The following is a 24,390-nucleotide window of genomic DNA, read 5'->3' as shown; positions in this document are numbered from 1 at the left end:
TAAAATATATGGGTGCACCGAGTATAATTATTATATATATATATATATATATATATATATATATATATATATATATATATATAAATACACACACATGCTTGTATATATTTAAGAAATATTTTAATGTATATAGATTTTTATATAATTTATATTATATATAAATATTGTATATATCATTTTTTCATTAAATATACATGCATGTGTATGTATATATATATATATATATGTATATATATATATATATATATATATATATATGCATAGTGCACCCACATATATTATGCAAACACAAACTTTTATTTTTGGATGCAATTAATCGCATAATTAAGTAAAGGATATTTATATATTTATTTATTTATTTATTAAGGCTGTCAATTTACATTGGTCCTCTTATATTTCATACACTTGATTGGTGGCAAACATGAATCAGGGCAATAACTCATTGTATGATGTAGTCTATATAATGAAAATTCAAGATATAAGGGCAAAATTGAGTTATCATATGATTTATATCATAAGCAATATCAGACGTTCAATAAATAAGTTGTTAATATTGGTCAATTTTAGACACGATTTTGTCCATTTTTGCTCAATTATGAATAAATCTGAAATCAGTCAGGTGAACCAATGATTCAATGGCCCATTCATAAAGAGCCGTTTACTTAATTCCCGAATGCATCAGCCGTTTGAATTAATCAAATGAATCTTACTCATTTAGACATTTACCAAAAACTACTGGTAGTTTGAGTTTCTTGAGTATCATTTAATTAAAAAAAAAGTAATTTTGGAGATAGTTTGCCTGAAAATGAAAAATCTTTTTTTTTTACATTTACTCATCCCCTCATGTCGTTTCAAACCTGCATGACTTTCTTCTTTTGGAGAATGTTTTAACCAAACCGTTTTGGGCTGCAAATATATCTAAATACCAATTAAAAAAAAAAAAATCATGGCTTTTGTAGCCTAAAAGTTTGTGTAAGACGTTAAGAAGTGAGAAATGTATTAAAATTGGCTCAGTATCTGCAACATGGAATAAATGAATGTGATTCATAAACATAAGGAAACCAGTAGTGGTACCGCCCACTATCGACCTCACAAAACCACTGGCAGTGTGAATTCAGCTGAATAACAGATCTTATATTACTGAATAAATGAAAGTATACTTACAGGGAAAGCAGTTAGACTCTTCGTTTCCAATGTGTCCGATGCTTTCTTGAGACCATCGCCTGTGATCTGATTGGCCGATATGTCTAAAATCCTGAGTCTGGGCATAGTGGCAGCAGCAGACATCAGTTCTGGAAGGAGGTCGTCGTTCAGACGGTTGGCAGTGATGCGCAGCTCCGTGAGGCTGGCCTGCAGCTTCAGCGCTCGCAGGAGAGGAGTCAGAGACGCTGGAGGCAAACTGAGTCCACAGACGTTCACACAGGAGCTGCTGTCCTGCACCTCACACAGCCGGGACACACGCCGGTTCTCCTCTGAAACACACATGACATGAAAAATATCAGACGAGCGTGTTTTGTAAGAAAGATCCCTGACTTCTTTGAGGCTGAGAAGAAGTTTAGGAACACAAAGAGTCACTCACCCACTCCCAGACTCTGACAGGCTTTCCTGTAGCGCTCGGGGAGAGGAGGAAGATCCCATGAACACACCTCAGCAAGAACCTGACCCAAAGATGAAATAAAGAAAGGCTTGCAGTGAAAATCTGCCTGGGCAAAATTGTTAATACCATAGATCAATAATAAAAAAAAATAGAAAGAAAAGAAAAAGACAGCAGCCAGGCCCTTTCACACTTCAAACACATCCAGTAATATTTATAGACCATTTAGCAAGATGTAAACAACACTGGTCCAGAAACACTTCCTGTTTCAGTTTGTAACTGTTTTCTTTATTTCACATGTAAAGAAAACATCTTAAAGATGTTTGTTTAACCCTTTAATTCAGTTTTATATGTTCTGTTGGTTGTATTATGCAGCGTTAAAAAACTGAAACAGGAAGTGCTTCTGGACCAGTGTTGTTTACATCTTGTGAAATGGTCTATAATGCATTACTGAGACTTTCTTCTTTTGAGTCTTGTGTTTTTAATATGATGGTGAAACTTCACTACCAGACTAAATCATATGTTATGAATAATATTCTCTTTTGGTTTTGCGTCCATGAACTTTTCAATCAAGAAAAACAAATGAGATTAAGTACCATGAAGTAAAGTATTTTAATTACTAGATTATATAAATCACGATTTTGGTAAGCTTGTTTTCCGCCATGGAAAACTTTTTATCTCAAAATTCTGATTTTTTTTTTTCTCAGAATTGCAGGTTTATGTCTCACAATTCGGACATTATATCTCACAATTGTGAGTTTATATCTAATAAATTCTGAGGAAAAAAGTCAGTCAGAATTGCGACTTTATACATCACAATTTTGACTTTTTTTCTCATAATTGTATCACAATTTTGACTTTCTCATAATTGTGAGTTATAAATTCACAATTGTGAATCATGCAGTCTGAATTGCTCAATATAAACTAAAAAATGTAACTTGAAGAAAAAAAGTCAGAATAGCAAGATAAAAAGTCGCAATTACCTTTTTTATTTTTTGTAACCTGGCGGGAAACAGGCTTCCATATTTCAGTCATAAAATATTTATTTTATTTAAATATTTAAATTATTATTTTACTGACAATAAAATAGTTTAGTGCTTTATTATCGGTCTATTACATTATATTATATTGTATTACTGTACCATATTCTTAATTATTGTTTATTATTATTTAATTATACATTTATTTTCCTGCCAATTCTTTTAAACTGTGACCGTATGATTTCGTTTGCTACAATCCCCCCTCCCTCCCCCCAAAAATGATGTTCTTAAAAGACAATAACCCATAAACAACAGAAAACAGTCCACAGAAGTTTTCACACGACCTCTGACCTCTTCATTGGTGTGCAGCACAGCCAGCAGTGGATCTGTGGGTAAGAGCAGAGCGCCCTCTTTCTGCAGGGACAGACGTGGCAGTAATCCACACATCTGATAGTAGCGCTGAGAGGCCTGCTCACACAACCACGCCACCGTACAGCAGTCTGCCTCACTGCAAACACAAACACAACATCTACAATAACATACACTCAGAACACACCACCACTCATCTGATGCATACAAAACTAGCATCAGACCTGTGAGGAACTGGAATCAGGAAGACATTGTCCTGAACTCTGACCCTCATCCTGATTGGTGCAGGCACATGGGCTGTTCGGTTCTGGAATGATACTGAAGACTAAAAAAAAAAAAAAGATAATAATCATTGTTCAGCCAATTAATAATGCATGTATTAATCATATCAGTCTTTAAGTGACAAAAACAATGAGTAGTATTATGTAGAAATATAAGTATTGGATTTCTAACCTCTTTTTTAACATATTCATTTAGTAATTGTTAGATATAAATGCAGAACAACAGCATTTATTTCCAAAATGATAACTGAATGCCACTTGTTAAATTAAACAAGCAAAGTAATGAGGTAATTAACTTTTATACTGCAACTGCATACCATTTCACATATATTTAAGGAAAAATAGCAAGCACTATAACATAAAACCAAGTCAAGACCAAGACCAGACCACCTTAAAACCAAGTCAAGACCAAGACCAGACCACTTTAAATTCATCTAGTTTAAGACCGAGACTGAATACAAATGCCTTCAAAAAATCCTCGAGAGCAGAAACACTAGTGTACAGATTGTGTTGCATTCCAAACAGTCAATGATACAATGAGGTCTATTACCATTGACTGATGGGTCGGAGGTGCAGGGTCATGATTGGGGTCAGATTCCTCGTTCATGATGGGACTATGTGACCTGCTGACCTCTCTCCTGCCCAACATTACCATCCCGGGCAGTTGATTCATCTTCACCTGCCGAGTCTTATTAGTGCCCTTCTTCAGAGACAGACCCCTACTGGAGGAACTCTGAACTGCAATGAGGAAAATCCAACAGTCAGCTGACCTTTATCACAAAATAATTGCCAACATGGTGATCAGGACCCCAAAATGAATCAATACAAGTGTGATGAAAAGAAATAAACTGCAGAAGAGTGAGAGACATAAAAACTAATTAACAAAAGGCAATCAAATATATTTTAAAGCATTGTTAATATCTGTATATTTTTATATTAATATATTATATTAACATTAATTTATTAAAAACATACAAATATATTATATAATATTAAGCTGCCCATTATGACAGAATAAATGTCTATATGTTGATCAGGACTTCAAAAATATTGATCTGAAAATGTGATAAGAAACTGCTAAATAGTGAGATATTTGACAAAAGGCAACCCCCCCCCCCCCCCCCCCCAAAAAAAAAAACAGTTTAGTGTCATTAATATTTATATATATATATATATATATATATATATACACAAGTCAAAAATATTTGAGTGCAGACAACAGCAACTGACCGATCAGAGTCAAGTATTTCAGAAGCCACTTATGTGTAAATTTCAGTGATGGGGGTTATGTATGAGAATTATTTTTAAAAGCGTTTCTTGCAAAGTTACATTTTTGTGTTATCACTCATTTTTAGGAAACTACTGTTGTAGTTACTTTTGCATTACTTAAGCCATTAAATAAATGTAAGGGAGTGCAAAAAAAAATAAATTAAAATCAGTTGTTGGACATTAAATGCAGGATTTAACTAATTCACATTGTATATATAATGGATGCAAAAATAGAAGAACTAAAAGTGAAGCCCCAATTAAATCAATAAAAAGTCTAATCTAATCTCTAAAATCTAATATTCTGAATACATTATTGTGTGTACATTGTAATCCTCATGAAACTAATCATATGATTGCGCCGGTATGTCACACACCTCTAGGAGACGCATCAGCAGAGACTGAGAAATGATTCTGATTTCTGAAAGTTGTTTCCCGTGGGACGTTACGCTCAGAAACTCTCCGCTTCTTCTTAGGCTGCACATCACTCAGGTCATCCTCCAGCCAATCATCTGCCACATACTGCTCCTCTGGGACCAAAGCCGATCTGCTATTGGCCGACACCGCTGGCGTGCTGGTAAAGGCCGGCTCTGATAGGCTCTGAGTGAGGAGGCGGGATTTGGCACTGCCCAGGTTCTGCATGGCCTTCTGGTACTCCAGTCTGCCCGAGTCTGACTGCGGGGGCAACGCGGTCTCTCTGACGGCGTACACGGAGGGAAGATCCTGACTGGGAGGGAATTCCTGCGAGGATTGAGTCGCTGGGGAGCGCGGTCTTGACCGAACAGGACGAAGAGGACTGAACGAGCAATCAGAGTCAGAATCACTCGAAGAACTGCTTTTGTTCTAAAGCAACACCAAAAAAAAAAAAACATGAGTTGAAGAACAGGTCGATGTCATTCATCCAGATCCTGAGCATCATTGACAAATATCTTATCTTGTAAAATGTGTGGTCAGTACCACCCCTCTCTATAAAGAGTATGCATGATTGCGAATAGGAAAGTTAAAGTAAATTCAAAAGCGATTTCAATACCCCGCATATTGATAGTGGCTCCCTGATTCCTGCAAATTATATACAATATAATTACACAACTATTATATATAACTGAGAGAGAATGTAAAAAATTTAAAATATATTTTTTCCCCCATCATCATGTCCCTTTAGGGGCTCCGTAGAGTCATTTCCTTTCCGAACATAGTATTCGGCTTTGGGCAAATCCCTAGAAATTAGGATCTCAAAACGGAAAAATTGTTTAATTTAGCATTTAGTTCCGCTGCAATAAAAATGTATTTTGGAGTTTGAAATAAATAAAATGTCGCTTGCCATTTCTTTGTAACTATTTTTGAAATTTACTTGTTATTTGTGAAAATAGTTTTCAAAGTAAACCCTACACCAATGTTTTTTCTAGAGATGAAAAAATGTGTTTTAAAAAATATCTTTTTTTTCATAAGCCAAATTTCCACTGTTTTTTTTTAACTAATATAATAGACTATAAATGTATTATTGTGATTATCATTTTTTTTTATCTAACAATAATAAAAACATTGTAATAACACTATTTCACTTACTTCAATAGCAATATTTAGGTCTTAAGTTTTTCATTTTCAAACGGTAACCCATCAATCTTTTATTTTGATAGGTGGCAGGATATTTTTACATCTTTTACATCTTACTGAGCATTCCAACATGCAAATATTTTAATAACAACATGAACCGCCTAAAATTAAGAAAGTGATCGGAATGATTGATATTGACAATGGTAATGGTTTACGGTTTGTATATCTGCAGTCCTTGTTTTGGTTTCTCCTTTTGAATAACGAATATATACTATTGATACCAACTAGTTATTTCCTTGAACGCAGGCGCAAAACACACATGCTAGTTGACAGTCAGCAGTAGTCTTTGAGATATTTTCACCGCTAGTTCTTTGACGTCGGCTTGTTGTGTCACGGCCTTTGTGTTCGCACAATTTACAGTAAATAAGCAGAGCCATTTTGAGATGAATGAACTGTGTTAAAGTGTTAAAGGCTTGCTTCATTAAAATCAATAGTGCATATGTTGATTTAAATAGCAGCCAGCGCCCAAGTCATATCATAATATCAATTTGATTTCGATATATTGTGCAGCCTTAGGAAAAACTGTTCAGAAAAGCCACTTTACCCCATACAGAACATCTACTTCCATCCCTCGTGGCCGGCGGGCTGAAGCGGAGGTGCCCCTGCGTCTGGGAGCCGAGTCTTTTGGAGTAGGGACAGTGGGAGCGGGACGTTGAATGATGTGCTGGGGTGACGGCGGGGACTCCTTCAGCAGTGCTTCTGAATACTCAGCATCAAACAGCTGACTGTCCCGAAGCTCCTTCTGTTGTCGTGAAGCCGTCGATATAACTGAGACTTCGGCAGAATAAGAAAAGGATTTTTAAGTACTGAGATTTAACACTTCCAATTCATCTTCCATAAATCAAGTGTTCTTAAACTTTCCGTCAATCTAGTTTAAGTCAATAAATCAAGTACTGTAATGACTTTTAAATAAGAGTATATTTAATTTCAGTGATTTTGCGTATGCGTAATGTTATTATTAAACAGGTCATGAAGTAACGAAGTACAAATACTTCACCGATATAAGCGACGGAGAAATCAACAGTTTTCTGCTCAAATACGGGTCAAATTGCGTGGGATAAGTGGCAAAGATAATCGTTAGTGTAAATATATATATATATATATTAGGGGTGTAACAATATATCGTGCCACAATATATCGCAATACAAAAATGCAACAATACTTATCGTGGATAGTGACGATATGTCTTGTGGATAGTCCCCCCAAAATAAAAATTACTATGTGAGAAAAAATTCAAGTTTTCAGAGTTTTAGTGTCATTACTACATTAAACTAGTTTATATAACTTTGAATATAATGTATTATAATGCAATGGGGGAATATTTGTCTAAATACAAATCTAAATACATTAAGAGGAAGGAAAATATAATGAGGTCGGATTCTTTGGCAAGGAAGTTGCAATATAATAGTCCTATTGATTTCTGGAAGGAAATTAAGAGAATGAATAATTGCAAAACATCATTACCAACGAACATTAATGGTGTCAATGGCCCTGATGAAATTATTCAGCTATGGCGGAAACATTACTATCAGCTGTTTAACTGTGTTAAAAGTAAGCTGTTTACGATGGGTGACATTGATAGCAATGAAGATGTAACTGTCTTACCTCAAGAAATCTTTGATGCAATTGTGATGCTAAAGGATAATAAGGCATGCGGTAAGGATGAGATATCTGCGGAGCATTTGAAATTTGCAAGTAGGAAACTCTGTCCCCTAATTGCTATTTGTTTTACTGGGCTGCTAGTCCATGGTATTTTACCTGATTCTGTTTTATCGGTTATATTAGTGCCTATCATTAAAGATAAAGTGGGTAAGATTAATAGCATAGACAATTACAGGCCCATAGCCCTAGCCAGTATTTTATCCAAAGTCCTGGAGAGAATTATATTGAATAGGTTGGAACATTTTGTTTTGACATCTGACAATCAGTTTGGCTTCAAACCCAAGCATGGCACTGACATGTGTATTTTTGCCCTGAAGGAGATTTTAGATTTGTATAATAGGCATAATTCAACTATTTTTCTGTGTTTTATTGATGCCTCCAAAGCCTTTGATAGTGTAAACCATGAGAAGCTATTCTACAAATTGTACAACAGAGGGGCCCCTAAATATCTAGTGAGAATCTTGGCCTTCTGGTATGCCCATCAGTCTTTTTTTGTGAAGTGGGGTAATGCTGTGTCTGCCTCATTTAATATAGGTAATGGAGTTAGGCAGGGAAGCATTCTATCTCCCTTTCTCTTTAATATCTATGGATGATCTATCAAATCTGTTAAACAGCTGTGGGACAGGCTGTAGGGTTGGGGACACTGTTATTAACCACCTAATGTATGCGGATGACTTGGTCATTTTTTGTCCGTATAGTGCTGGTCTCCAACAACTACTAAGGGTCTGTTCCCAATATGGTTTGGACTTTGACATTACTTACAACTCTAAGAAGAGTAATATAATGATTGTTAGAAGCAGGGAGGATAGTAAACTCTCATTTCCTGCATTTTATCTGTCTGGTACTTTACTGAAAGTGTGTGATGAGGTCAAATACTTGGGACATTATATCACTGATGACCTGTCTGATGATAGGGACATTCATAGACAGTACTGTATGATATATGCACAAGCTAATATGTTGAATCGCAAATTTAATATGTGCTCACTTTCTGTAAAGATTAGACTTTTTAAAGCTTTTTGTACTCCGATGTACACTGCTCACTTGTGGCGGCGTTATAAAAAAAGTAGTCTGCAGAAACTCAAGGTGGCATATAATGATGGGTTGCGGTTGCTGCTTAAATTGCCACGAGGGGGCAGTGCGAGTCAAATGTGTGTAAGTGTTAACGTATCCACATGTCCTGCTGTACTCAGGAATCTCATGTACAAATGTATGTGTAGACTAGCAGAGTCACATAACAGCATCATCAAAACACTAGTGAATCCGGCATTGAGTGCTGTTAGGTTCACTTCTGGTTTGTGGAATCATTGGCGTTTTAGTTTGTATGTTAACATTTGAACACTTTTTTGTATGTATTGCAGAATACTGACTATGTAGTCATCTTATAGAACTCTGTTCTTTTCTCTTCCTTTTTTTCTCTCTCTCTCTCTTTCTTCTTTTTCTTTTTAATGCACTTTGTAATATTATGGTATATGTATAGGGCTATGGACCATCTTGTGTGTCCTGAATAAAGATTATCTATCTATCTATCTATTTGTGCAATGGGTCCTGATAATGCCAAATATGTAAAAAGTGTAAAAAGTGGCCAACATTATTTTAAATATATCTAGTCAGTGACAGATTTTTAGCTTCAGAATCATGAATATTGTATCATTAAAACCCACAATGCAATATCGAATTTAGTATTTTAATCAACAGTACATTTTTTACCTTTTACCATATGTCTTGGAGTATCGCAATAATATCGTATCGTGATATGTATCGAATCGTGACATGAGGGTATCGTTACACCCCTAATATATATATATATGTTTTCAACTCAACACACACATCCAGAGTAGGCAAATGTCAGCCGTTAAGCGACTGAATGCCAGTGAGTGGGGCCTATGGTGCGGTGATGTATAACTATAAGTTGAGGTCTTCTGGAGGAAGTCACATGTGTTTAAAAATGTGACATCACAGATCCCGCAATATCAAAACAGGCCGATTAAACAAATGCTTTGTTTTAGGGCTAAGACATTTTGAGCTATGAATCCTGTAAGATGTTTTAATGGTACAAAGATCAAGGCAAATATGATTTCTCATGCCATGACCCCTTTAAATCACATTATGCATAGAATCAGTTATAAATCATTGGTTAGCCATTTAAAAAAAAAAAAAAAAATACATGAGTATCTTTGATTTCCTCACCGTCTCCTGACAAAGCTCTCTTGATGAGTTTCTCAGTCTCCAAACAATCCTGCTTTGTCTCTTGGTCCAGCTGTCGGCTGTAAGTCTTAAACCACTGACGGAGAGTGTCCAGAGGAGTAAGTCCCTATAAATAAATATGTACATATAAGACAAATGTACACAGAATCAACAAGGACAAATGATGAATCAATCGGTTTTGTTCCTGAAAGGAGGATGAAAATACTAGTGTAAGTAGCCTTATATATACTCAGAAAGCATTAAATTGATCATTTAATTGAGAGTAAAAACAGTAATATTATGACACATTTAAAACAATTTTAATACATTTTAAAATGCAATTTCTTCCTGTGATGGCAAAAGCTGAATTTCCAGCATCATTACTCCAGTCTTCAGTGTCACATGATACTTCAGAAATCATTCTAATATGCAGATTTGACAACAAATATTATCTATTTGTTAATAGTCAACATTCAGAAAGGTCCATTCTTGTTTTCCTGACCTTGCCATTGCGAACAGTGACTGACGCCCCTTTCTCCACCAGCAGTCGGGCTACATGGAAGTGTCCGCAGTTCAGCGTGTCATGCAGGGGTGTGACACCATCACAGTCTCGACCCCCAGGGTCATTTATATTGGCTCCACGTTCCAGCAGCAAAGCTACAATCTCTGAAAAAAAGATTTACGTCACTTTGATGAGCTATATAACTACTATGAATGTAAACTTGCAGAATTCAGTACCTTGATGACCGTAGTTACAGGCTTCATGCAGAGGAGTCCACCCGCAGTAATCCCTCAAGTTAACTGGATGACCCTGTCAAACATAACAGAGAAAGGTCCATTTTATACGTGTTGTATCAATCTAATACTTCCTCAAAAAGGGTCAAAGCCATTTCACTCTTAAAACGTGAAGTACCAACACTGAAAAAAGCCAAACCCACCTGCTCAATCAAACACTGAACCTGCTTCAAGTTTCCCTCTATACAGGCCCTGTGGAGAACCGTCTCGCCCTTCTCATTCCGTCGGTTCCACTGCACAAGCAACACAGAACAAGATGAACAAACAATAAAACACACGAGGATGAAGCACAGCATAAACCACAGTCTGTCAGATCTCACCTTCTGCGTCTTCCTCCTGCCCGTGACCATCTTATCATAACCCTCCAGATCATCATCTGCACAAACAGATTATTCACTCACTCAGATATAAATGAACATCCTGATTTATATTTTGCATCATTTAAAAATAAAAAAAAACACCCCACATTGCACATTTTGTTAATTGAACATAAAACATAGAAAGAATTACAAAGTAAATATTGGGTCCAATAATGTGGTACCATGGTACTTTGATTTATAATATGGCATGCATCATGATATTTATGCCATGGTACTTTAATGGTCTTGCCTGTAAAATCAAGTAACTTTATACATATTAAGTTAACATGTCAAAATATTACCATCTGATGCAATCACTGTACTATGGTAGCACTTAGTGTTGTTAAAACTTGACTTTGCTAATAAAAGAAAAGCTGAAATACTGTGTAAAATAAAATATAAAAATTTGACTCAAAAAAACATCACTGAAAAATCAGAAATGTTGCCTTGGCCACAAGCAATAAAATGTCAATAAAATAAAATCAATAAAATGTCAAGTACTAAAATCACTAAAATAAATTAATTAAAGCTAAATAGAAATATTAAAAAGCTAATGAAAATGACAAAAACACCCAAAATGAGTCAAATTAAAATACCGTATAAAAATCAAAGCTAACTTAAAATATTAATAAATACTATATTGGCGCTTTTCCATTACACAGTACCAGCTCGAGTCGACTCGCCTATGATTGGTTTTCCACGATGTAAAAGTTGCACTTTTTCTTTGGATCACCTCCGGCGAGGTTCTGAGCGAGCTAAGGCGATACCAAAATGTAACGTGAAAACATTGCCGACTGCTGATTGGTCAGCGAGAATCGTCACCATTCACGCCATCATTTCACGCGCCAGATGGAGTATCCAGAATAATCCCGCCATTTTTAAATAGTTTGGCCAGAGATAGTTACTAAACTTACTACTATTATTTTGGCAACTCGGAAGAATACGCCGTGGTCAAACGAGGAGGTGCAGACTTTCCTTTGTTTGGTTGCCAAAGAGAGGATCCTGCGAGAGATTGATAGGGCAGCGAGGAACGAAAGGCGTCGCTATGACGACCGGGTACTATTTGTGGTGGTACAGTCTGCAATGGAAAACAGAGCGAAAAGCGAGCCGAGGCGAGGCAAGTCAAGTCGGTACTGGTAATGGAAAAGCGCCATAATAGTATATAAAATACTTAATTAAGATTGATACCTCTACAGTACTTTATGTATCGAATCTGCATTGCAATAAACCTCATTAGCATTCTATAAACCTATGTATGTTACGTGTGTATTACCGGAGTCAGAGTATTGAATGTCACTATCCTCCAGTGGTTCACTATTCTCCACCTCGTCATCTTCATCCTCCTCCTCTTCACTATCTTCCAGTCTCAGGCCGTCCCGCTCACACAGCTCCATCAGCCGGGCCTCTGTGTCGTCACACTGCGAGGAACCGGAGCGCCGCTGGGCCTGAACCCACGCTCTCAAAACACGCCTCTGGAACCACATCACAGATGGAATTACATCTCTCTTATCCAAAGTGATATTTCCTATTTGATGAAAGGTTCAGTAGCGGAGTTTTCCTCAAGGGCACTATGGTTAGAATTCGTGAACCGACCCTTCTGGGGTTCGAACCTCCAACTTTGACTGAGCAGTCCAGTGTAATCTGTTCATCTCTGATTTATGAATGCAATTGTCTGCAGTCACTGGACAAGTACATCGTAGAGCTTTTAATCCTACATTTCAAACTTTGGTGGACTATATCCAACTCACCATTTCATATCAATGCCAAATTCCAGTGTATATAATAGGTAAAATTTGCTTTATCTGGTTTTAATTTGAGAAAATGTGATTCCCAGTGCACACAGACGTACTCAACCAGAATGCGTTTTTTTTTTTTTCAGTCAACAGTCAACCATACCATGGAGATACTATCAATAAGCTTTTTAAAAATTACATTCACATTACCAAATTTAGTAATCAAAAGCAGTGTTTGTTACACTTTTTTATTTATTTCTTTATTTGTGAACAAAAATAATCTGAATAGGTTTACAGAACAGAATCAAAGAGTTAAAGTATAAATGTTTTATGTTTTAATCGGTATTTTTAAATGAATTGTAATTAATTAATTTATATATTTAAATAAATGTACTTAAAAAAACACTTAACATGTTACAATAAAGTTTCATTAGTTATTAACAATACAATTATTTCTAATGCATTTATTTAGTTACTTACATTTAAACATTTACTAATACGTAATTAAAATCAAAAGTTGTATCTGTCGCAGTTTAACAGACCTGAGCTAACATTAACTAACAATGAACAGTTGTATTTTTATTATTGTTAACAAAGATTATAAGATAAATACTGTAGCAAACGTGTTGCTTAGTGTTAGTTAATAAATTAACTATAATAAATTAATAAGACCCTATTATAAAGTAGTAGCAAAAATAAATTCAAATGTAAAGTAAACAAACATAAATTACTATTTTTTATGTTTTTGAAAGCATCAAGCCTTCATGTATTTGATAAGAAATATAGAAAAATATTATAAGAATTTATGGTTTTCTATTTTAATATACTATAAATTATAATTTATTTCTGTGATACAAAGCTGAATTTACAGCACTTCAGTGTCACATGATCCTCCAGAAATCTAATACAATAATTTATTATCGATGTTGGACACAGTTGTGGTCCTTAATATTTTTTTATATGGAATAACAAGTCAAATTGTTATTTTTTATTATTAAGTATATGCTAAATTTATCAAAAGTGATTGTAAATATTTCTATTGTAACAAAAGATTTCCATTTTTTTAAATGCTGTTTTAATTTAACTTTTTATTCATCAATGAATCCTGAAATGTGGAATGTGCTAATTTGATAGTTAGCAATGTTGGAAACAGTTGTGCAATTTTTTTTTATTAGCTAATAGCAATTAGCCAGGACCACAGACAAACTAAACATTTTCAGAAAGTCCACCTCTTCATGAAATCATGAAAACAGTGTTTCTCCTACTCATGAAACCAGTATGTGAAAGTTTTTTGAACAAACCTGTACTTTGTTTAGTCCTGATCTCTCAGCACAGCTCAGAGCAGCACTAAAACTTTGATCAATGCTCTCCATTGGCTGTCCGATCTCCTCCTGACAAGCAGTTATATTTAACCATGTCTCACACTCCTGAAAAACACAATAACAAGATAAATATTGAAAAGGGAGGATGTTTGTGTAAAGTCACTCAGCTCTCAGGATGACGTACAACAGATTTTTCACGAAAACTGTAAGTGTCGGGTAGTTAAATAGCAGTTTGTGAGGATGTTACCTCTTTAGGGTTGCCCTGTCTCAGCTTCAACTCTTGTCTGTAATGCTCCACGGCCTTGTGGTGCAGTCGCAAATCTGTGTATGTGGCCGCCAGCGACACATAAATGACGGCCAACTCACGATCAGGCTTCCCTAAAGTCTCTGCACATGCCAGCTAATACACAAACACACGAAGTAAAAACTTTAAATACAGGTTATAATCATATACTGAAAATGCATTGATATATTCAATTACTGTAAAAGCAGATCAAACATTTCATTTCAACTATAAATAAACTGCTATATTAGAGTGCCCCTTGCAGCTGTTTGTGAATGTAAAAAATGTGAAATGTGAAAGTGTTGGCAAAGTTCAAAGATCAAAGAAGTGCACGATAAATTGAGAAATTGTCTCCCGAAATAAAAAAGCGATTCTAAACCGCCTGAACAAGTCGTGCGTAAATCCAGTCTCCCTTCCTGAACACATTTGCATAATGCCAGCCTATGGTCTTCATTGGCTGCCCCCGAACAACATTTACTCTGAACCGCCCACAAACACTATAGTTGTAGCCATAGACATAATAAATAGATAGACGCCCTATTTGCTGTGATACGCCATTTTGAGGAGGGCAAGACGGCACTGTAATCAAATGCAAGTAAACGGTGAGCTGCGTTTTTTCTGGATAAATACCCAAAAAAATTACATTAATCACCTGATTTCAGTGGTTTGTACGTGGTGTACAAAAACTCTCTCGTTATTTAAAATTTCGATAGTTAGACTTATAAAACTTTTTTTAAGGAATTGACAAAGCTCAGGCTTCTCATGTAGGCTGTCTGGCTTTTTATTTTTTTTAAAGAATTGTGAAGATATCATTTAATTTTTACATTAAATTAAATAAAGTTTAAGACATCAGAACCAGCGGCAAACGTCAGAAGCACTAGCCGAGGAAAGGCTGTGCCAGGCGGGGTGAAGAGCGATGAGCGCTCGGTGAATGCCTGGATCTCAAAACTCCGAAAATGTCAGATCAAAATTTTAAATAGGCGCTATCTTTATAAAACCACAGATTTGAGCTTTAAACAACTACATTGTCAACTGAAAAACTATTAAAACTACATTTCGTGACACAATAACGGTAGTATTTTAAAATTTTGCTGCTTTTCTCCTCTGAACGTTACTATTACTAATTATTAGGGGTGTAACGATACATGTATTCGTATTGAACCGTTTTGGTTCAAGGCTTACAAACGCATACAAACCGAACGATTCCTTGGACCAAATTTCTTGTCGATAAAATTCATCCTGGCGTGGCCACCACAATGCTGCGCAACATCAAATGGCAAGCGGAAACGAAAGCGGAACTTATGTTATTTTTAATGTGATGACCAAAACATTATTTGTTCATCTTTCAAAGATGACTCCCATTTATAAACCTGAAAGTTTCAAGATGGTGGAAAACTCATACTTATTTAAAAATATTTTTTCTTTTAGCAAATAGGACATTTCTCTGGCATTCCTTTCTTTCTGCTGTATCGAAAACGTACCGAACCGTGACTTTAAAGGGATAGTTCACCCAAAAATGAAAATTCTGTCAGTATTTACTCACCCTCATGTTGTTCCAACCCCGTAAGACCTTCGTTCATCTTCGAAACACAAATTAAGATATTTAAGATATTAAGATCACTCCTGTATACTAGTCCATAGGCTTCTTGAGGGAATGACTCTTGCTGGCATCGAAAAGTCATCAAAGACATCGTTAAAATAGTCCAAGTGACTACAGGGGCTCAATCTTAACTTTATCAAACGATGAGAATACTTTTTGTGCGCAAAAACAAACAAAAATAACGACTTTATTTCAACTTTATTTCACTTACTTCTCCATGTAGTCAGTTAACGTAGTGTGATTACGTAGAGCTACGTCACACGTAGGCTCACTATTGGCCGACGCTGGTCATGTGTGTGATGCGTGTGACGTACAATAACAGAAGCTTACGCTATTAAACTTGTAACCTGACTCGAGGCAGAGGGAGAAATAAACGAATAGTTGAAATAAACTCGTTATTTTTGTTGTTTTTGTGCACAAAAATGTTCTCGTCGTTTGATAAACTTAATATTGAGCCACTGTAGTCACTTGGACTATTTTAACGATGTCCTTTAATGACTTTTCGAGGCCAGCAAGTTTCATTCCCTCAAGAAGCCTATGGATTAGTATACAGGAGTGATCTTAATATCTTAAATATCTTAATTTGTGTTCCGAAGATGAACGAAGGTCTTACGGGGTTGGAACAACATGAGGGTGAGTAAATACTGACAGAATTTTCATTTTTGGGTGAACTAACCCTTTAAAACCGAGGTACGTACCGAACCGTGATTTTTGTATACCGTTACACCCCTACTAATTATATCATGACCATATACAACCAGAAACAAATGTTCAGTCTTGCTTGTGAAAGATAATTCCCCGAGACCAGTTTTCAATTGTGTTGCATTTGATTTGCCCAGACAGCAAACTGACATTGAATCAACGTGGAAACGACGTCTCTCATGACATTGAAACAACGTTGATTTTGCTCATCGAATTAACGTTGAACCAACGTCAGACGCGGCATTCTTCAAAGCTAAATGAAAATCGAAAATTGGTTTGCTTTCATAACGTTGAAACAACGCGTTGATTTCAAGTTGATTTTCCGTTAGTTTTGAAAGAATGACGCGTCTGACGTTGGTTCAACGTTAATTCGATGTCAGATCAACGTTGTTTCGATGTCATATTTCTACGTTGATTCAATGTCAGTTTGCTATCTGGGTTGTACAACCCCAGCAGCACACGAAACAGGAATTTTTCTCAATTCTCGTTATGAGACGTATGAGAAAGTTGCCCTCCGCAATATGGCGGCGCCGTAGATAGGGCGTCTATGTATTTATTATGTCTATGGTTGTAGCTGAGGCCTGGAAGAGTTTGGTTTGTGTTGTCGACTTTACATGCACTTCTAAAGAATGAGGACTCACGCTGGAATTGATACAGTAAAACCGACACCATCATTACTGTTCATATCGCTGCGTAACAACAAGTGCTGAGGAAGATCCAGAGCTTTTCAACACGTGCTGTAAGCGGTAGACCAATCACAATAGATTGGGAATTCTGACCAATCAGAGCAGAGTAGTTCTCGGAGAGGTGGGGTTTAGAAACACCGGATCCTTTAACGTTTCAGACGATGTGAGAAAAGCGGTGATGCTGCAATGTACAATGTTTTGACCTTGGATGCATGTAAATCTTGCAGGAGACATTAGAAACTAAATTTGGAACCTATAAAATAGCATAAATGGGGCGCTTTAATTGTTTTTGGGTGTATTGTACATATTCTTACTTGTGTTTGATAAGCTTCCAGAGCTTTGTTAAAGCAGCCCACTTTACAGTAAAGATCTCCCAACTGCTCTGACAGATCCATGGCCTCATGGGAAAACTTATCCGTGACTTCTGCTGTCGTCTGCTCCAGCTGACAGCCCCGGATCGCTGCATCAGACACATATTCAGTCAAACAAGCTATGCTAATACTGTCATGAGAAGCCAGAGAGCTTTAACTTGGTGTCATCTAACTGAAAAATCAGCATTCAGCCATAAGCTGTGCAGCTTTAAGAGACAAACCGCTGTTAGATCTCTTGATCTGGCAAAATCGCTCACAGCTGTTCTTAACCTCACCATGTTTGAAGTCTTTCTTGACGGCCTCACGTTCAGAAGGCTGCTGGGAGCCCAGACAGAACGCTTTCTTTAGAGAACGCCGCGCTGCTGCAAAGTCACCAAGATGAAGCAATATCTGCACAGCAAAACATAAATAAAAGGTCAAAAATCATTAAAAGGGACAGGAAATAACAAACCATGCAGTTACATGTTGATCCCATTGCTGTTTGGAGATTATCCAATGGGATTAGTATGGGATCATCACCTTGCCGATACTGTGGAAGCACTCGCTCTCACTGAACTTGTCCTTCATTTTGCGGGCACATTCTTTAGACTGCTCAAAACAGCGCATGGCGCGCGAGTGCTGCCCGTTTCGGAAGTGAATGCTGCCCAGGTTGAAGTTGGCACGATACAGATCCTCAAGGAGGTTGTTTTTCCTAGAAGAAAAGACGTCAGATATCCACAAAATGGTTTTGTAACAAGACGGACAGAATGAGATCTCCCTCAACTACAATACAGTATTTTGGTTAAGAGTAGTTCACTTTTACAAAAATTTCATCCAAGTCATCCATGTCATTCTTTCTTCAGTTGAAAAGAAATTAAGGTTTTTGATGAAAACATTCCAGGATTTTCTCCATATAATGGACTTCAATGGGAACCAAACAGTTCAAGGTCCAAATGACAGTTTCCTGTTCGAACCCGTTCATCAAAATTAACTAGTCTTTTTTCGAGTCGTTTTGTTCATTTCGTTCGTTGAATGAACCAAATGACTCGAAAAAAGATTTGTTCATTTTGATGAACGAGTTCGAACAGGAGAGTCACGAACGTTCATCACAGAACAGAGCAAGGCGAGCATTTGAGCTTATAAAACTTAAACTTTGTTATTTATTTATTAAATAACCGATCGTTTCGCTATATAAGACCCTTATTTATCGTCTGGTGTTGTTTAAAGCTGCACTGAAACTCTCATTTGGACCTTGAACCTTTTGGTTCCCATTGAAGTCCATTTTATGGAGAAAATCCTGGAATGTTTTCATCAAAAACCTTTATTTCTTTTCAACTGAAGAAAGAAAGACGTGGACATCTTGGATGACATGGGGGTGAGTAAATTATTATTAAATGAAAGTGATGAAACTCAGTATTGTGCATTTAAAAAATAATATTAATAATTACAATTTTTATAACATTCTTAGCCTAAAAAACAAGGTTGCCCTTTAAATATTTACATACAACATTATAAGTCACCCTGTAGTCAGTAATTATATCTTTTAAACTCATCTTTGATCACCAAAATTACATATTTAAACATTTTTTTACTGTGAAAAAAATTATTCCTCTTGCATTTAAATAGCTTGCATTTAACTCTACACCCTTGCTTCATTTCGTATACACAAATCTATGAATATGCTAATTAGCCCCACCTCCACTCACTCCCGCCAACTCAGATGTACACTCGCTGCACAATGGTCTCGTTTTTTACAACGTCGGACACAACCGTAATTAATATGATTAGCCTTTTGCTTGACTACGTTATCAAACAGCTAATAATGTTTTGCCAATGTTACACAAACCATGTTCCCGTTCGCCATTTCAGAGTCTCACTGCCTTCTAAAAACCAGAGAAAACGCTCTTAGAAATGCTTTGAACAACTCAGAACATCAGTGGAGAAAGACATAGAGTTCATCAAAACATCGTAATATACATCATACACCTGCTATATTATTAAATCTACCTGATTTTTCACATCAACAGAAAAATATCCAATAACCTGGGATAGCTCTCTATATCTCTCTAGACTCCCCTGCTAGTTCGCAGTTAATGATATGCTAAAGCCAGTCGACATGATTGGTTACAAGGTAGGCTAGTTTGTGACGTCAGAAACACAGATGATTTCAAACTGTGTTTTTGAGACTGTCTTTGGTTCACTGGAGTTTTAAGGAGAAAATACTCAGCAATGGTGCTTTATGAATTAGCACATGGTTTGTCTTAAAGCATATTAAAACATCACATAGACACATAAACAACATTAAAAGCTTGATTTTCACCACGGGAGACTTTAAAGTCCCGGTGAACCAGAAGTTGCAAACGACTTTTCTCTAGTGTTGTGACGCATTTCCAAGAGAAACGGAATACTAAATGAGGCAAAATAGTGGGCGTGGCTTTTTTTCCAACTAGCACCTGATTGGATCTAGAAAAATGGGTGTTTCATTCTGAAATGGAGGATGACGCAAGTTTACACACGCTGTCAATCAATGCTCGCTCGGCGCTCGCAAACACACAGCAGCTGTCAGTTGGAGGGGCGTGGTTATGGATGTTAAGGAGACACCCAAACCGTGAAACCTACGTCATCGGGCAAGGTCCTCCAATGCAGAGGGGAGGGGCATTTTCAAAATTTGATTAAAGATTACGAAGCCAAAAATTTTTTGTGTGTGGATTGACCTGCGTGTATGAATTGTTTACCACAAAACGATCAATTTAGGCAAACAAAATAAGTATGGTCAATTTTGATTTCATGGGGACTTTAAGGCCCTGTTTACTGTTGAAAACGTAAAAATATTTTATCGGATGTGCCTTTCGTTTACACGGTGACGCCGTTTTTGGGGCCGAAAAACGCAAAAAAGTGAAACCACCCTCCAGAGTGGAAATCTTAAAAACGCTCCACCGCCGCGTTCCCGTGTAAACGGTAAAAATGCAAAAGTCTGCTTGACAGTGAAGGTTGTACGCAGGCGCGTGGACTTGGTGTTGTTGTAGTACGCACTCCTAGCCGCCTGAAGTGCATACTACATTGAATTTCACACTTTTGCGTCATCTTTTGCGCTCGGATTTCCCACACAAAACGCTCGTCTAAATGCAGAATAAAAAGTGATGACGCAACGCCACTTTCGTGTTTTCTCTTTAGAATCGTTTCCGTGTAAACATAGCCTAAAATAACTATTATTATCATTATGTAATTATATAAACACAAAATTTTAATTCAGTGATTTGACAAACACAACATTTCATTGTACAACTTGTTACTTAGTTTGTTTGTTAGCTTATAATTTAACGCCATGCCAGCTACCATGGCTTTTTCATGGAAAGAAACCGGTTAAATTGTAGCCAAAAAAAAACAAAAAAAAACATTTATCTTAAAAAAAAAAAATAATAATAAAAAAATCTAAAACCAAATCTGTTGTTGCTTCGTAAAAAGAGAGAATTGGTAAAGGTTCTGAAATCAAATGAACAGCATTTATCAGGATTTATTTGAAATTTTGTATCATTATAAATGTCTTTACTTTTACTTTAGATCAATTTAGTGTTTTTGCTGAATAAAAGTATTTTGTGTATCACGGTTTCCATAAAAATTCCACAAAGCATGGATAATAATAATAAATGTTTCTTGATCATCAAATCAGCATATCAGAATGATTTCTGAAGGATCATGTGACACTGAAGACTGGAGTAATGATGCTGAAAATTCCGCTTTGATCACAGGAATAAATTACATTTTAATATATTCAAATAGAAAACACAGTTATTTTAAATTGTAATATTTCACAATCCTACTTTTTTTACTGTATTTTAAAATAAATGCAGCTTTACTGATAAAAAGAGACTTCTTACAAAAACATTAAAAAAAAAATATTAACCTTAATTATTCCAAACCTTTTAGTTTGTTTATAGACAAAAGTTCTTACTCTGCGATGTAGATGCTCTGTCGTATGAGGTCACTGCAGCGCTGCGGTTCCTTCATGCCATCATACACACAGCCCAGATTCAGCAGGAGACGGGCCTTCATCTCACTGAGCTCTCGCGACGACACTGTACCTGCAGAACCACAGACAACAAAAATCAAACACATGGACAAAAACAACAGGTTATACAGTATACATATATGTTCTTTTTTAGGAAACATCGCAGATTATCACATTTCTAGTAGTATGTCATTCTGAGCAGGTTAACCGTGTCATTTTAAATATATAAAATCATGTTTTAACCTTCTAGGCGCTCATCAACAATGGCCAAACTCTTCATGAACGCATCTTCCGCATGCTTCAAGCTGTCCCGTGAATGGTCCGAGTCGAAGAGGAAGAGGTACGTTCTTCCAATAGTGGCCAGTGCCCTCTGCTCCTCTGCTGCATCATGGACAGATCGAGCCAGATTCAAATGAAGCCTCTGGTGCTGAGAGAGAGAGAGAGAGAGTGTGACTGTGTGAATGTCTGCACTGACTATCCTTCAAGCTAGTATGTATTTGCAAACCTTCAGAGCAGCTTCAATGTTCCCTAGTTCTGCATAGCACTCTCCAATCTTCCTATTGGCTACAGCAGATCCAATCACATCATGCAAAATCTCAGACAGCGCCAATTCCTGCCGATGCTCCTCAATAGCAGCTCGATAGTCACCTAGAAGAAACATGTGCCAGACTGATTATCACATAATACAATCAGTCAACGAACATCTGTCACAATAATGGTCATCATAATCATAATAGACAGCTCACAGAGCAAACCGTCAAGGGTTTGAACCCACAGCTTTGAATCCAGACTAAGCCACTTTTATTATAATTTTCATAATTCATAATTTTCTTCATTGTCTGTTTTACCTGTTTTAGCGTAAACTTCCCCCAGCTGATTGCACAGACTGGCTTCCTCTTTCAGGTTATTGCTGTTCTGGGCTTTACTTTTGGCCTTCTGTAGTACTGCAAACACATTTATTTTTAAATAAATAACTAAATATATATACGTGTGTGTATATATGCATCTTGTATTATATATCATATTAAACTAACATAATAAACCATAATTATTCAAATAAACAATATTATAGTAAATTTATATATATATATATAAAAGAAATATATGTATAAATTGTATATAACGTTATACATATAGTTACACATTTCTAACTGACATGTATGTAAACAAAACAAAAAAAAGCAAACTAATAAATAACGTTACGTGTATGGTATGGTTTAACGTTACGTTACATTAAAATATATATATTTTATTAGAATTGACTTACATTTTACAATGAATCACAGATCTTAAAACAATGGACAGAAAAAAATATTATTGATGATTTTATAGGTGACAACTTACGCTTGATTTCTTTTGTAACGTTAGACGTCATCCTGTCCATTTACCAGGACCTCACAGCGGATTACTACAAATTTACGGGCATCTAATGAATAACCAACACTTCCTGCGCGCGAACAGCTGTAATACTATAAACCACGTCCTCGTTGATTGCTTTAAATCGGGTTTAAAGCTGATCAATACTTATGATCGTCTATTTTCATTAATGTGTTGATTCTTTCAAAGCGGCGCGCCAAAGATCAGGATAAGGAAACATTGAGAGACGCTGATTGGCTACTGCAGGTGACGTCAAGAGTCTCCCACAATTCTCTTCGTGAAAATGTCCATACCGAGACGCCATCTTGATAAGGACATTGTCATTCATTTATTTTTTAAAAAGCCCTTTATGGCGATGAATTACACGTATAAGGTAAGAAATCTGTTCTTTCCTTTCATTCTGATTACCAGTAGTCTCAACAATATATTTACTGAGTATCATAAAATACTTAAACCAAGTTTATTGGAGAGTGAGAGGTTTATCAATTAATGGGACTAAAGTGTCGATACTCATGTATTTCATTTTCCTTCTTCTTAAAAGTGTTTTTATGATTATAAAATCATGCTTTTTAAGCTTATAATTTTTGGGGTTAAATTTGGGGGAAACATTATTTATATAACGTATTTAAATAACAAATTATACCAGTTCTAGGCCTACAAGTACAATACAGTGTTCAAAAGTGATGTCCAGAGGGAATATTTGCACAATATTGGCTTTTAATTAGTTTTAATTTTAATTAGTTATTACCTATATCTCTTCTGGAAGCTGGTTCCAGCTGTGGCTGGCATAATAGCTAAAAGCAGATGTCCATGCTTAAAGTGAACCCTTGGTATATCTAGCTGATGTGATACTACTAATGATCTAAGTGATCTGTTTGGTTTATTTTCAGTGAGCAGATCTGCAATATATTGAGGTCCTAACCCATTGATTCAATTTACCTGTAATAATACTTTAAAATCAATCCTAAATGTAACTGGGAGCCAGTGTAAAGACCTGAGGACTGGTATGATATGTTCATATTTTCTGGTCCTGCTCTGAAACCTGGCAAAAAAAAAAGTATTCCCGTCACTTGATAAACTTAAGTTTGAGCCACTTTAGTCACTTGGACTATTTTAACAATGTTTTTACTAACTTTCTGGGCCAGCAAGTTTTAATTACAATAGAAGCCCATGGAGAAGTGAGACAGCTCTCAGATTTAATCAAACATATCTTAATTTGTG

The 24,390-nt window shown here is 36.2% G+C and overlaps 1 protein-coding gene across 1 annotated transcript in view; it reads right to left on the bottom strand.

The window, feature by feature from the left end:
• Positions 1-23,399, bottom strand: part of tonsl (tonsoku-like, DNA repair protein) — a 31,409-nt gene extending 8,010 nt beyond the window's left edge. Inside the window, exons 1-23 of the mRNA XM_039681867.2 lie at positions 23,137-23,399; positions 22,641-22,736; positions 22,298-22,440; positions 22,036-22,219; positions 21,736-21,865; positions 18,324-18,495; positions 18,080-18,194; positions 17,748-17,893; positions 14,410-14,562; positions 14,142-14,267; positions 12,381-12,579; positions 11,069-11,124; positions 10,892-10,981; positions 10,692-10,764; positions 10,456-10,619; positions 9,957-10,080; positions 6,649-6,878; positions 4,868-5,333; positions 3,775-3,962; positions 3,168-3,268; positions 2,926-3,082; positions 1,580-1,658; positions 1,165-1,472 (exon numbers count right to left, since the gene is read on the bottom strand). Coding sequence (XP_039537801.2) covers positions 1,165-1,472; positions 1,580-1,658; positions 2,926-3,082; positions 3,168-3,268; positions 3,775-3,962; positions 4,868-5,333; positions 6,649-6,878; positions 9,957-10,080; positions 10,456-10,619; positions 10,692-10,764; positions 10,892-10,981; positions 11,069-11,124; positions 12,381-12,579; positions 14,142-14,267; positions 14,410-14,562; positions 17,748-17,893; positions 18,080-18,194; positions 18,324-18,495; positions 21,736-21,865; positions 22,036-22,219; positions 22,298-22,440; positions 22,641-22,736; positions 23,137-23,176 — 3,540 coding nt within the window. The 5' untranslated portion in view covers positions 23,177-23,399. The remainder of the gene's footprint in view (positions 1-1,164; positions 1,473-1,579; positions 1,659-2,925; positions 3,083-3,167; positions 3,269-3,774; positions 3,963-4,867; positions 5,334-6,648; positions 6,879-9,956; positions 10,081-10,455; positions 10,620-10,691; positions 10,765-10,891; positions 10,982-11,068; positions 11,125-12,380; positions 12,580-14,141; positions 14,268-14,409; positions 14,563-17,747; positions 17,894-18,079; positions 18,195-18,323; positions 18,496-21,735; positions 21,866-22,035; positions 22,220-22,297; positions 22,441-22,640; positions 22,737-23,136) is intronic.
• Positions 23,400-24,390: the final 991 nt, after the last annotated feature.

Source organism: Pimephales promelas, chromosome 15 (genome assembly GCF_988280905.1).
Source record: "Pimephales promelas chromosome 15, fPimPro1.hap1.1, whole genome shotgun sequence".
NCBI classification, from domain to species: domain Eukaryota; kingdom Metazoa; phylum Chordata; class Actinopteri; order Cypriniformes; family Leuciscidae; genus Pimephales; species Pimephales promelas.
This window is presented reverse-complemented; position numbering and strand designations above follow the sequence as displayed.